The sequence below is a fragment of the Haliaeetus albicilla genome, chromosome 5 (assembly GCF_947461875.1).
Source record: "Haliaeetus albicilla chromosome 5, bHalAlb1.1, whole genome shotgun sequence".
NCBI lineage: Eukaryota > Metazoa > Chordata > Aves > Accipitriformes > Accipitridae > Haliaeetus > Haliaeetus albicilla.
In genome coordinates, this window is record NC_091487.1 from 35555432 (window position 1) to 35569166 (window position 13735).

A 13735-nucleotide genomic window follows, 5' to 3' on the forward strand; every position below is an offset into this window, starting at 1 on the left:
AGAGCTTTTCAGTATTATGTATTTGGAAATGTGACAAGTTGCTAACAGTGGCACAAGAATTAAAGGAAACCCACATCCCCAGACGTCTGCACAAACTGTTTCCGATGCAACCCTCCCCCCCCCCATTTATTAAAATACCTCCAAGAAATTTACATCAGTAAGCTACATATTTGAACTTTTTGCAGATCCCCAAAACATTGTGTATCTTTTTAACAAACACACTGAACCTGGAATATGAACTGGATCAGTAAAGCAGTGTAAATAAAACCCGTCATTTAGACAGAATTATTCAAACAGAGAAACCTACAGTAACTCAACAATATATTTTACATACAAAAATACAATTGATACAATGAACAAAAATACTGAGGAGGAAAATATAGTCTTTTATTTACAGTCAATGGCTCCTTAAGAATTTAGTTTAAAAATAAATACTCCATTCCACTACAATAACTTTTACAAAGTTAATCATGTGCACATCTTGTTTTTTGAGAAAAACTTTCAGATACATAGTAGAAACACACACACACAAGTATATAATTACAATGAGAAGGGGGGAAAAAAAGCACCTGAATCTATTTAGCTTATTCTTTTAAGACATTTACAACATATTTAGTCAAGAACTAAAAGGAGCTTGATTCCTGAAAAACAAAAAACCTAAACCATACTAATATTCCATTACTTTTGCTGTACCTTTTGTGGGATGAAAAATGCAAAGTTGAGCTCAGATGACAGCAAATATTTAATTGCTGAATGTGTGTGTGAACATTCAAGCAAAACTACGATTTTATTAAAGCAAATCCCGTATAGACATGAGAGACTTAAACCCTGTTATGTCTGTGAAACTCGCTAGGTATACAGAGAATATTAATAGCATTGTGAGAGAATTTGTCATTTTGCTACATTTTCAAAGAGAAGTTAACCAGCCAAAGAGGCCTGTATTTTGATGGCTTTGAGTCATATGGAGAGAAGAGAGGGAAGAGTACCAACAACAATAATGTTCAACAGTGCAACTATTCAACTCAAAATGATTGGAAAGGAAAACAAAAAAAAAATCAAAATAACTAAATGAAAGTTGAAAATCATACTATAATCCTACTAAAAACACTTTCCAGAGGTCAACTTTGATTCTTCCCAGAATAATATTTCTCCATTTTTGCTTCCTATAACTTCTGAATATGGCAAAGCTTTTAGCTTGTACAGAGAGTAATAGCTGAGTACAATGACAGGGGCAGCTTTTCTTCTTGAGGCTGATATACCCCTCAAAATAAAGTGTCATTATAATAAATACATATTTTCAAAAACCTACAAAAATAATTCTGTTTCTCCTGCTAGTCATCAGCTGGGAATTCACAGCTTTGCTGAGAGCTCCTACAAGAAATAGTACTTTTACCAACTCTCCATAAAAAGTCCTTATCCAATCCCATCTGACATGGAGCATGAGTCTTTTTCTTTGCAACAGGTATCATTGATGTTTCAAAACCAGTGCAATATGACAAGAATGGTTATCATTTGACATAGCTTTTTCTGAACTTGACACCAGAAAATCTGTTACAATTTCCCTCTCAAGTCTCTCCCTTTTCTGAGCTATATGCAGATGAAACGGTGCTGTTCAGACTACAGTAGTTACAAGTGGACTTGTTGAGCATACACACAGGTTATTTTACTTGACTAGCACTCAAGCCTCCATAGAAGCTTGTCCCAGACAAGCCAGCTTGATTATCTGATATAATATCAACTTTTAATTAAAACAAACAAACAAACCCAAACACTTCAATAGGAAACTACGTGAGGATGGATTTCTTCAAATGAATATCCACTAGAATGAAATAGTAAGCTTTATATTGTTTCAATGGCATTTTCAACCAACATTTTCATTTTAGGTATGTTACTGGGTCTCTTTACTTGGCCCCTAGATAAGTGATGGAAAATAAGTATAAAACGTAATGCCGAAACACTCAGATATATCTCCCATATCACACATACTTCTGGTCTGGAATCAAGCAGAAGTTGATTACGTAACTAAATGCACAAGTTGTGCCTCCTACTCAGAGAGACAGGCTTTCTTGATGTAAAATAAGTAGCAGAAATGCATGAAAACACTGTATTGATTGTCTATCTCTTTGGAACTGAGTTGCATTCAACTTATGTGAATTAGAAAGGTTCAGCTCGTGCGCAGTAAAGACGTGCAAGTCTTCATTGTGGTTTGGAAGTTAATTGACCTCTCTGCACCCAATAGTTCAGTTTTTCTTGGACCTTTGGTAACTATATGACTTTACTTTTAATAAAAAAAGGAGAGTGGGGAATTTTATGAATCACTGAAGAAAATGGTGATAGGGGAGGAGTTCCCGATCCCAGTTTGCTGAATTTGAACATTACAGGGAATCTTTAAGGAATGAGATTCATAGCTGAACCTTCTAATTTCTTTACAGCCCTTCTAAAAAACATAGGACTGTAACACAAAATGAATAACTGAATGAAGAGGGATCAGAAAAAAAATATTGGTTTTATGTGGAATGAAAAGAAATCAGTTTTATTCCTTCACCTTTCTGTCAGATATGAAAGAAGTCTAGAATAGAACTGTGACCTTGTTCCATTTTGTTTCATTACAAAATGGTATCTTTCCCGCTAAAATCTAGAAGATACCCACACCACAACAACTCATTCTAATAAAAAGAAAAAAAAAAATAGAAGAAGAACATGGCTTTTATCCAGTTTATAGTGATTAGCTGCTAATAGCAATACATTCCTTAAACTACTTTACAACTAAGAAATAAGCATCAGGTGCTATACAATATGTATGTTCATTTGACTATTGATGCTCCAAGCAGTAGGAAATAGTGCTATATTCTTTGAACTCTACACAGTTTCTGCAGTTTCTGTAACCTATTGTCTGTGGATAGTTGCTCAGGATGAGCATCTGTCCAACTACAATGGAATGTATTTACAGCAGGCCAAATGAGAAAGCAAAAATACTGAACTACAAGCTTGGTCCCTCTGGGAGAAGTTGTAGAGAAAATGTACCATTTAAAGTTTTCTAATTCGCAGATGGACAGAAATCATCTTGCTGAGGATTCAAAAAAATGATTAAAGAAACACTATCAACTAGTGAACAGATATTACAGCTCCTCTTTCTAAAGTCACTTGAGCTTAACCTATAAGGATGCTGTGAGTCAGAGTCAATACAGCACATGAATCTTAGACTGTGTCAGTACTCTTTAGGACTTTGAGCTTATCAAATACATTACAGTTTAATGGGTATCACAAAAACACCTCACCTGCCATCTTTAGCATTATTCTGTGCCCCAGTTAACTTCTAATTGCAGCAAAGACAATACTTATCAGTGATGACAGAATTTGGCCCCATCATTTGGCCCTAAGCTACAAGTACCAGTTTATGATTAGGAAAGGCTGAGAATTCAGATGGCATGGCAGCTAAACTCTTCCTACCTCTAGGAGAATATGAAGGTTCCCAGCAGAACAACACTGGGAAACCTGAAATACAACTGCCTGTCAGGACTCTGTTAATGGATCTCTCTTTCAACAGTTTTTGTAGTCTACATTTTAGTGGTCGCAGCACAATAAAAGAGTAACAATATGTAAGTGATTATGTTCATATTAAATGATCATATGAGCAATAAATACAAGAACACAGGCACAGAATGAAGTTCATATATGAATGCAGAATTTCTGAAATCTATAGAACCTAATTAAAGGATACATACAACTATACAAAATTTCTGCTATTTTGGAAGAGTTCGCTAGCTTTTACTTTAGTCTGGAAATACAACTATGATGTCTTTCCCTTTTGAAAATGTATGGCTGTTGACAGTATTTTCCAGTCTCCCTTCCAGGAGTCCCTGGGGCAATCTTTGCTCAGGGAATTCAACTGCAATGTAACTCCAGAGAAGCCCTACTTTTAGGAATTGATGGCTAAAGCAAAGGTGCCATGCCAACAGCCTCAGCCTCCATCCTCCAAAAGCTCCCAGAGCTCCAAAACATTTTGAGGCAGATCCTACCACAGAAAAGAAATCCATGTCCCATACTAGGATAGTTCAAGATAATTTTCATAACATGATTCTAAAAGAGATTTTATTCAGTCCCATGACCCCATAATGTCCTCTATGGATTTTTTTTACTGTGTGGGCCACAGGAATACTTGAATAAATAAAACTACTTGCATATAGAAGCACTATCAGCCTCTATAAAAAGGCTTCGTTTTACCTCAATATTAGATTGTTGAAGATGAAATTGAGGTGACAAAGTATGAAATGAAATTAACCAGAAATATTTAATGAAAAAAAAAAAATTGCTGCCTTCAGTTTACTCTAAGATGACATCTGGCAGAAACAATTCACAGGAAACGCAATGCTGCTCTGCATTATGGGAAAGCTTATGCTACTTGATAATGTCCTCGCAGGAAGGTGGTGCATTCTGAGTCTAAGTTATCAGTTCAGCATTTTTAATTCATTGCTGCTTAAAACAAATGTTCTCTTATACCCAGTGCTTACGTTTTACAAAGAGGCCCTAATTTAAAATCTTGAATTCTATGAGGTATCAAATCAAAATCATTTAAAGCCAGTTGAAGCTTGCCAAATTTACTGAAAATATTACAGTTTAGGTGTACCACATTTTCAACAAGTAGAAAAAACCTAACATCCATTTTAGTAATGTTTCTAAGAATATTTATTGAACTGAAAACAATGTTAAAAAAAAAATCAAGAAAGAAAAGTTCTTGCAGGCATTTTGGAAAAAACTTGCAAAACCAAGTCTTTTTGCTTGCACAACTTTTGAACTTTAGATCTCTAAAACAATTGCATAAAATTGTTATGGTTCAAACCCTACTGAGCAGTGGAAGTGTTTGGTAATGATATTAACAGGTCATATATAATAATTCACTAAAATGAGAGACCGTTATTTAAATTTTGCATCACATTAGCTGTACCCAAGGTAAACTCCCTTGCATATGCTCAAACCTTTGACAAATACTAAGGAACTAGGGTTTCTGTGATTCTGGGATTTCACATTGTACAATCCAAAATGCCAGTATTCCCAGACGTAGCTTGGGAATCTTTAAACCAATGTTGAATTCCAGAGCATATAAATTTGCTACCTTGTAAATATCACAAGATGGATCAGATAGATATTAATTAATTAATCATTTGAAATACAAATGTTTATAATTTGACAATGGTTTCCTGCATTATATTGTTCTACACCACACTTTGTGATCTTTTAAATTTAACTCACAACAAAGAGCTCTTCTAGCTTGGATAAGAATATTTTATTATAGCTGAGAAAAAAATATTTTATTAGGTCTTTTGACATACTTATTCTTATATTCTTCTGTCTAGAGGAACTATTTGGACTAGCGAGTCAATGGATATGGGATGCCACTTAGGTACATCTGAACTGAGTCCAATAAGCTGTATTAGACTACACAAACCTTTGAGAAAGATCTTCGATCTGGATTTGAAAGCATCAGAAATGGAGAAACTACAATTATCTTTGCTAACTTCTTCCAGTGGTTAACTAGCCTCATTACTAATAGTTTGGAATTCATTGCTGATTTTAATTAATCTGGTTTTAATTTTTATATTGTTTTTGTTATATTTTTTCTTGCTGCCTCAGGGAACTGTTTAGTTCCTAGTATCTTCTCTCTTTGAAACAACTTATTGACTACAAGCAAGTTACCTCTTAACTTTCTTTTTTATTTTCTTTACATTTATATGAAAATACATAGGCTTATCTTGAAAGGAATGCCAAAGAGAACTCTCCAGACTGCAAATTCTGAAATTCACTAACTGGCATTAATAAATTCTAAAGGCGTTAAAAAAAAAGGAAAGAAAAAGAAAAAAAAGAAAGAGCAAGATCCGTAACAATATTAAACAGGATTGAGACAAGGCCAAGAATGAGCAAAAACTAGGTGGATATGATTTTCTGAAATTATAAACTTAGACTGGTGACTAAACACAGCTTATGGAGGTGGATTTTCAAAAACACATCAATGCTGTAATGAGATGAATATTTCTAACTTGTTTGGGTGTTTCTGAAATTCCACACCTACACGAGATTAAGGCATCCATTTTTAAGATATTGCCCTAAAACAATGAAGAAATAGTATTAACAAATAAGTAAATATGCAGTCTTCCACTGCCCCATATCATCAGCTAGGAAAGATGTTTAGATCTAAGAAAGAAATTGCTAACAATTTACTGGAAAATCAGGGCAATAAGAACCCTGTACATCATATGGAAAACAAAATATTTTATTCATGTTTCATGTAGAAAAAACATAGACTGGTCAGAGATAACCTGGCTTTTCATATCTGGTTGGAGGAGATATTCTCAGCAATTCAGAAAGGTTAAAACCCTATGTAAACTTTATCCTTCCTAGAACTGCTTAAGATGTTCAATTATTTTTCTCTCTGCTTTCTGAATATTCCATCCATTCTACATTAATTTTCTATATGTACAGAAACTGAAGATCATACAGTTTCTGTATTGCTGCAGAAAATTTCTAAGTTAAATACAAAAGTATAATATTCAATCTACACTTTCACAACCGTATAATAAAGCACATGATAAACATTTACATGTGTTAGTCATGGCAAAACACCTGGGTAGTTTTCATAGATTAATAAAAACATAATGAAAATATAATTTATATTGTCAAAATATCTCAAAGATGCTAAAAGGTCTTTCAGTTTAAAATCAGTAAGTGGTAATGTTGTAAATAAGGTAAAGAGCACTTCACAAATTATTGATATTTACTCATCTAAACTGAATTCTTCCTAATAATTCAATTTACAAATCAGTAATGTATATACTTTTCCTGCGTAATAAGCACCTACTGAGTAATATAGGGTTTAATAGTGCTTTGCTTTACAGACTTTGAGAAGCTTGGCAATAATAGAAGAGTTGAAAACAAAACAAAGAACAGAAAAAACCCCCCCTCTTAAGCCACATCTACTTTATCATCACAGAAGTGACTTCTATGTAGTGTAGAGGTATTTTAAATTACATAGCCCAGAAAATTGTAGCTGTCTAGCTATTGCTACTTGGCTTAATTTAGTCTACTCTTTACTTTTACTTCCTTGACAGCAATGTAGACATGTACCAGAGACTTCTGTTCCAGTCCACCTTTTTATTTTCTTTCTTTTCTCCTCTTCTTTTATTCCCCCCAAACTAGAAAGCTCAGGGTAAAGTCAGGCACCAAACTATATACAAGCTTAAAACATAACTTTTGGTGACACTTGGTGACCCCAAGATGAATGCTGGTTGATGCACTTGTTATGTCTGTAGTGTCTAAATAATTCATGATTGAACAGCTTACATAGATATATAATATCTGTTAATATCTCTTCTGCAATACAACATTTTAGTTAAGGTCAGCAAGTGTACCATTGTCACTTCAATCACTGTCTGAAGACACTTTGGGGTATCACTAGGGGTGTAAGTGTGATATTTAGCTGATGAATTCCATCCAGGAGTCTTAGTCTTGATTAAGAGAATGTATCAAATAGTGTGGGTCAATTCTTTTTTTCACTTAAAAATAGTTTAACTAGTAGTAGAGGATTTAAGTCATGGGTTAAGTTGGAATCAGAATCTCTGTCTTTAGAGAAAAATCAGTACAATTGAAGATGAGGAGGAAACAATGTCTCTGTGCTATGTAAGTTTTCTAATCTGAAAAAATAGCCTAAATTCTCAAAACTTTGGCAAATTGATAATCTGAAAACAGAATTATAAATCTTATCAAGGAATGCTTTATATCAATAATTTTAATTTTAATCCCTTTTTATATACATTTTTCAACATTTCAAAATGAAAAGTAAATTTGAACTGAAAAATGAAACTTCACATTTAGAAATTTTGAAACAGGATATTTCAATAATTTAAAAACTTTTTTCCATAATATATTTCTAATGAGAATTTTCAAGACCAATCCTTTTTCACAGTGTTACTCTTCTTGATTAATATTTCAATTAGAACATTTAATTGAAAAATTCCCTATCAAGTCAGATAGCAATATACACTACCTTCACGATAGATAGAAAACCGTATCAAAACTCAACACTTATTTGCTTAAACACTCATCTGAATTGCCTTGCTTGCTGTTGTTCTTTGGCTTTTATAAGCATTATTGCTCTGGTTGTTTATCACTAATAATATTGGAAACAAGTGTGCTTTACCTATTTGGTGGAAGACAGAAAACTTCAATCTTTGGAATTTATTTCTCTGCAATGGGAATAGGCAAACTACAAATCAGATTATTTTTGCTGGTATATTGTTGACTGTTTTCATAAGAATTATGCTTACACATCTTGAGTATATCTGCAGCAGCTAGAAACTCCAAAGCATACAAGGGAATCTTGATTCCCCTGTTTTTATTTATGCAGGAATGAGAGATACTCATTGAAGAAACCTGCAAAATATGAAATCTTCAAGTTAATTCATGAATGGGGGTCTCCACAATTGCTGTTTTTCTTAATAAGCGTACACTTCTAGGGATGACTTTGCCTTAGGTTTCATCACAGTTTCTCTAATTTGCTGTATGGATAACCCATGTCTGTCTCGTGTATATTCTTTCCAGCTTCTACGCAAAGGATTAATACCTTCCCCCCATTACCTTTTTGTACTTTTTTGCTTCACCTAATTTCTCTTCGTAACGAACTTCAGACACCATTATAAAGAAAGGGATTTCTCTCTTATGGACAGCAAGCAGAAGCATGTTTTCTCCGTTTGTTGTTCCTATTTACAGGCCGTTACCTACTTGTATTTAAAAATCACTTTTCTGTTTTACCTTAAATTAACTTCTGCTTCAAGATCTCTCCTAAGAATCCAAATCCTTAAAATGCAGTAAAAATCTTCAAGTAACAGTGGATATTCTATAGGGTTTCTTTCAGGCTCTTCTACTTTACGGGCAATGGTTAAAATGTTACAGGAGGACAGCGAGACTCTTTTATTTCTTCCTCAAGTTTTACTTATTAAATTTTATATATATGTATATAAGCACATATGTATGCTGGACACATTCTTCATACAAATATAGGGGACAAGAGCAGGCTGCTTAATATATTTTAGAGTGAGATATTCACTGTTTAAAAGAAAGCTTTCAATGGAATTAAAAGCCAGAGATTTAATGGCAAATGTGTAACTTCATGGAGACATATTATTGTATTTTAGTTCAATGAATAATGACTAATAAAACCATCATTTTATGGAATTCATATTTTCAATATATACTGAAATAAAAATATACATTTTAATAATTTTTCTTTTGAAGCTCAAAATTTAGGAAATGTTAGGTTAAAACCATAGAAACAAGGAATCAGTTATGCCATCAATCATAAAACTAAAGAATTTGAAGCTATTCCTTTTCATGTGCAAAATATTGTTTCCATTTCAACGTGTGGCATAAGCTGAAGCTTCTATAAAAATATTTATAGTAAAATACAGCATAAATCTATAGTTACATTTAATCAGTTTTAGAAAGATGCATCCAATACTTAGACACTGTAAAATTATTTAGAATCAGTCAATTTTACCTCAGTTACTGCTGAAGTAACAAAAAGTATGATGTAATGGTCTTTTGTGAGCTGAATGGCGTATTTGCTCTCATCTACACAAAGCCCTGTAAATAACCTACAGGTTGTTAGTCATTACTTAACTCAGCATCCAAAATGCTCATTTTAGCTCTTCCATATTAGTGCATTATCCACAGAGTACTTTAAATAACCGTTAACAACCAGATGCATTTTAAGCAATTACATTGCTTAAAGGAAGAGTTACAGAAAATAATTTTGACTTCCCATGTAAAAACCATCTTAGAATTCCCTCCACTGAATGTACAAACCCCTCTGAAGGAACTGAAAAGTCTTTAGTGGATTGTCTTGGAACAGATCAGCAAAGCAGAATTCAGTATCTAACACAAGGTGCTCCCTGGGCCATGGGTGTAGTAAAGCATCATGCAAGGTATGAAGTCACACTATCATTTGCATCTTTCTTCTTTCAGTTGGCGGTCACATTGGCTTCCTTCTGACGTAGTCTTTCTTTCTGTTAATGAAAAAGAAAGAGTTTTATTATCATTCTTGTCTACAATTTTTCCATCTCCACTCAAGTTGCCATAAGCATTTGGTCTAGAAGACTGAGAAGTACTAAACTAGTCACAATAGATTAGAGTTTTCTTTAATTAAAAAAAAAATTAACGCCTGGAGCACTCAAGCAAGGCTCAGAACCAATTCATTACTTACTGTAGAAAAACTGAGCTTGCTTTAGCTACACACTTGTCAAATACCATGTACCTTTAAAACCGCTCAGCTCTGTGAAGACCAGTGCAGCTAGAGAAAACCAGATACATTTCAAATTCATGTGAATCTAATACCTTTTCTTGTCTGGAATGGTTTCTGCTGACATAAAGGCTCTAATTTAGCATTAGCTAGATTCTGTTGTTTAATGACCTCTTCCCAAGCAAATGTAGTCATTCACATCTCTGCTGCCTGTCCTGCAACTGATATGCTCTGCTGGGAATGAAAGTAATATACTGATTCCTTCATGTACGTTTCCTTCCCTTAGTCTCTTGGTTCCTACAGTTTGAGAAATGCTGATCTCACCTATGTGTCTTGCTCACAGACAAAAAAGGTTTTATCTACAGTGCAAGTTATTAGTCGTCTTTTTGCGTCGTATTAAAAAAACTGGGAAACAGCAAGGAACAAAATGGGGATTTAATCCCTTCTACCGTTATTCAACAGAGCAAACAGGGTTTTGTAAGGTTTTGAAAAAAACCAGACACTCAGCCATTGGACAAATATATGCATTGAGCCTCAGTGCACTATGGAGCATGGAAGAAAACACAAGAGACTTCAGTGGAAGGGGGGAAGAAACCAGAAAAGCAGCTCTTATCATATTTTGTTATCTAAAAGAGCAGAGCCATGCTTAGGTACAACTAAACTAAGTTTTAAACGTTAACTGTTGGACTACCATAGGGCATAAGATTAAAGATTTCTCCTTGGGAAGAAAATCACTCTGCTACATTCAAACTAAGCATACTATGTCACCCTTCAACAACAGCAGAAACCTGCCACCATTCTGAATGACAAGAATATAGTGTCAGAAAAACCCTTCTGAATGTCATACTGAGAAACATCATACCAGGCTAGCTGTAGGATTGATTTTCTTTGTTTCAACTTTCTTCTCTGCAGTTAACTTGCTTACTGATTGCTGAGCCACTTTAATTCTGAAACAAAATACATAGAACAGACATCGTTAGATTCAAAGAAATTAAAGGTGTTCTGGCTCTGCTTGGTACACATTCTATCTGTAAGAACTACCACCACTACCTTATTTTAGGCACGAGCCCAACAAACTGCTATTACTATTCAAAGGCACTCAATGAAGTACCAAAAGTAGATCAAAATACATCTTTAAATTGAGAATATCAAAAGCAAAAGGACAATTGGCCTGTATTGCTCACTGAAAATGTGACCAGGCAAACAATTTCTCTGTTCTTGCAGGATCTGGGTTTTATGGAGTATCTTTCCTACCAAAAAAGCTGCAGTGTCAAGAAAAGAAGATACTCCTCTGGAAAAAGCCAAAAGCTAGCTGGCTCAATCTGTTGTATATATAGAATATAATATTTTAGTAGGCCATCTGCCAGGCTACACATTTTATTTCCTCTGAAAACCTTGAAATGAAAGCATCTGCCAGTTTTTCCTTAATGTCTGCCCCATTGCTTTACATGGAATTGACTGACCAGCCTCACTGATGTGGTAATAGGCGGAGAGGCAAATTAGAAGGGGTTCTTGTCTAGGGGTAGTTAAATCCCTCTTGTGTGCAGCTACAGACCAGTCTACTGAGAGCACTATTGAGATAAGGGGAAAGAAGAACACAGACCTGATTCCTCACTTTCTTGCGTTTTGCTCTTAGGGTCTTGCATACAGAACCCTTGTTTCTGTGGGCATTTAACAAGAACAACCCAATCAGAAGTTTAATCAGAAGGAAAAGGAGAAACAGGGAATTTAACAAAAAGGGACTTGACTCTTCTTACAGACAGCAGAAAGGGCCAGGGAAATTATGTGCTAAACAGTGATAAAAAGAGAAGAAAATTCTTGGCACTCCTAAGACAGGATCTGCCCAGCTATCAGTGCCTTTAAAATGCTAATGCTATAAACACCTACTTTACAATTCTGTATGCAAAATGCAGAGGTAAAGAAGTTGCGAGTGACTTTTAACAAGCAAGGAGAACTCAGCAAACCAATTTTCACTAATGCACACCAAATCAGTCTTTTACGAGAAACAACACATTTCTTGGCACTCTTGAACTGAAAAATTCTACTTTCTTCTCCTATTTAATTTTCTCCACTGGCAGAAATAATTGCTATGGCCAGTCAAAAAGCATTTAAAATACCATGTCCAGGTCAAACCACTTCCGACACACTCAATTTTTGAGGAATTTTGGAAGAAAATCAAATAGGAAAGTGGATTATATCTGCAATTACTGATGTGTACCTCCTTGCTGCAAGACTAGCAGCAAACTAGATTATTTTAAAAATATAGAACACATTCATTATTGTGTTTGTCAATGCTCAGTGTTGGAAACTAAAATTCCTTCTCTGAGATATGTATTTTAGATGCATCTACTGGGTAGTTATTGGTGTTGTCTCACTTTCCAGTGCTTAAGAACAGGAGGGAAGAGTTACACTACTTTCACATAAACTTATTTTCAACACTGTTTAGCTACAACATTGATTCAAGCTGTAGGTACACCCTCAAATACACAAATATGAAATTATTATTCTGTAGATGTTTAAATAGCTCTGAAGTATTTTTAAAACTTAATTAGTGTTCCCTGTTTTGCAGCAACACACCATTCCATCTTTTTACAATATTGTTAAACAGCACAGTTTACTTCTTAATGATGGATGATAGCGCCCACTGGACAGCATGCTGTTCCTCACAGCTACAAAGTTTATGCAAAGATGATAATGTATTTCAAGTGACAGTATTCAGGTCCAGCAGAACCACACCAAGGGATTGACTTCTAAACTCTTCCCTATTTTGAGCACATTTTCTTTTCGATCACATTCTCTTTGGTCTTAGAAGTGTTTTCCAAATAGTTTTTAAATGTTTAGAGTCCATATTTTAATCTGAAGGGAGAATTCTAGGGATTATAAACTTTTAGACTTAAAAAGAAAATGATGCCTGTCCCTGATTTAGGCCTAGCTCTGCGTATTTTATTCCATATTTGCACAATTTCCAGGAAACCTGGATTTTTAAAAATAGAATGCATAGTTCGGAATACGAAATAAAAATAAACCTGCTCACTAACAGGATTTGAATCATGTGATATTTGGCTTATAAAAATGACAGACTGATTATATACTCCACTCTGGTCTCATAGGGAAAAAAGCCATCGCTTTGCTAACATGTGACTGATAAGATTAGCATGCATTATCAGAAACATAAGTGTATAATTTAAAAGGAATGTAATTCTTTGGGACTTTTTAAAATCAGATGGGTCAATTTTAAGAAAGTAGTTAGCTCAGTAATTACGTCAGTGAAGCACCCATGCTGTAAAGGTGCCTTAGAAATAAAAATAATTCTTTGTTAAACATGAACAGGATACTAGAACTGGCTATTGTGTTTGGAAGCATTATCCTTGAAATGAGAAAAATGAAATAGTATGAAAACTATCAAATTCAAAATCATAAAATTGGCTAACAGCAGAAGTCTAATCT

General features: G+C 34.4%; 1 protein-coding gene across 6 annotated transcripts in view; it reads right to left on the bottom strand.

The window, feature by feature from the left end:
- Window positions 1-366: 366 nt before the first annotated feature.
- FMN1 (formin 1) overlaps window positions 367-13735 on the bottom strand; it is a 209578-nt gene continuing 196209 nt past the window's right edge. For all 6 annotated transcript variants that reach the window (XM_069784109.1, XM_069784110.1, XM_069784107.1 and 3 more), the window contains 2 exons: window positions 11151-11235; window positions 367-10055 (listed from right to left, as the gene is read on the bottom strand). In XM_069784109.1, coding sequence (XP_069640210.1) covers window positions 10011-10055; window positions 11151-11235 — 130 coding nt within the window. In that variant the 3' untranslated portion in view covers window positions 367-10010. The remainder of the gene's footprint in view (window positions 10056-11150; window positions 11236-13735) is intronic.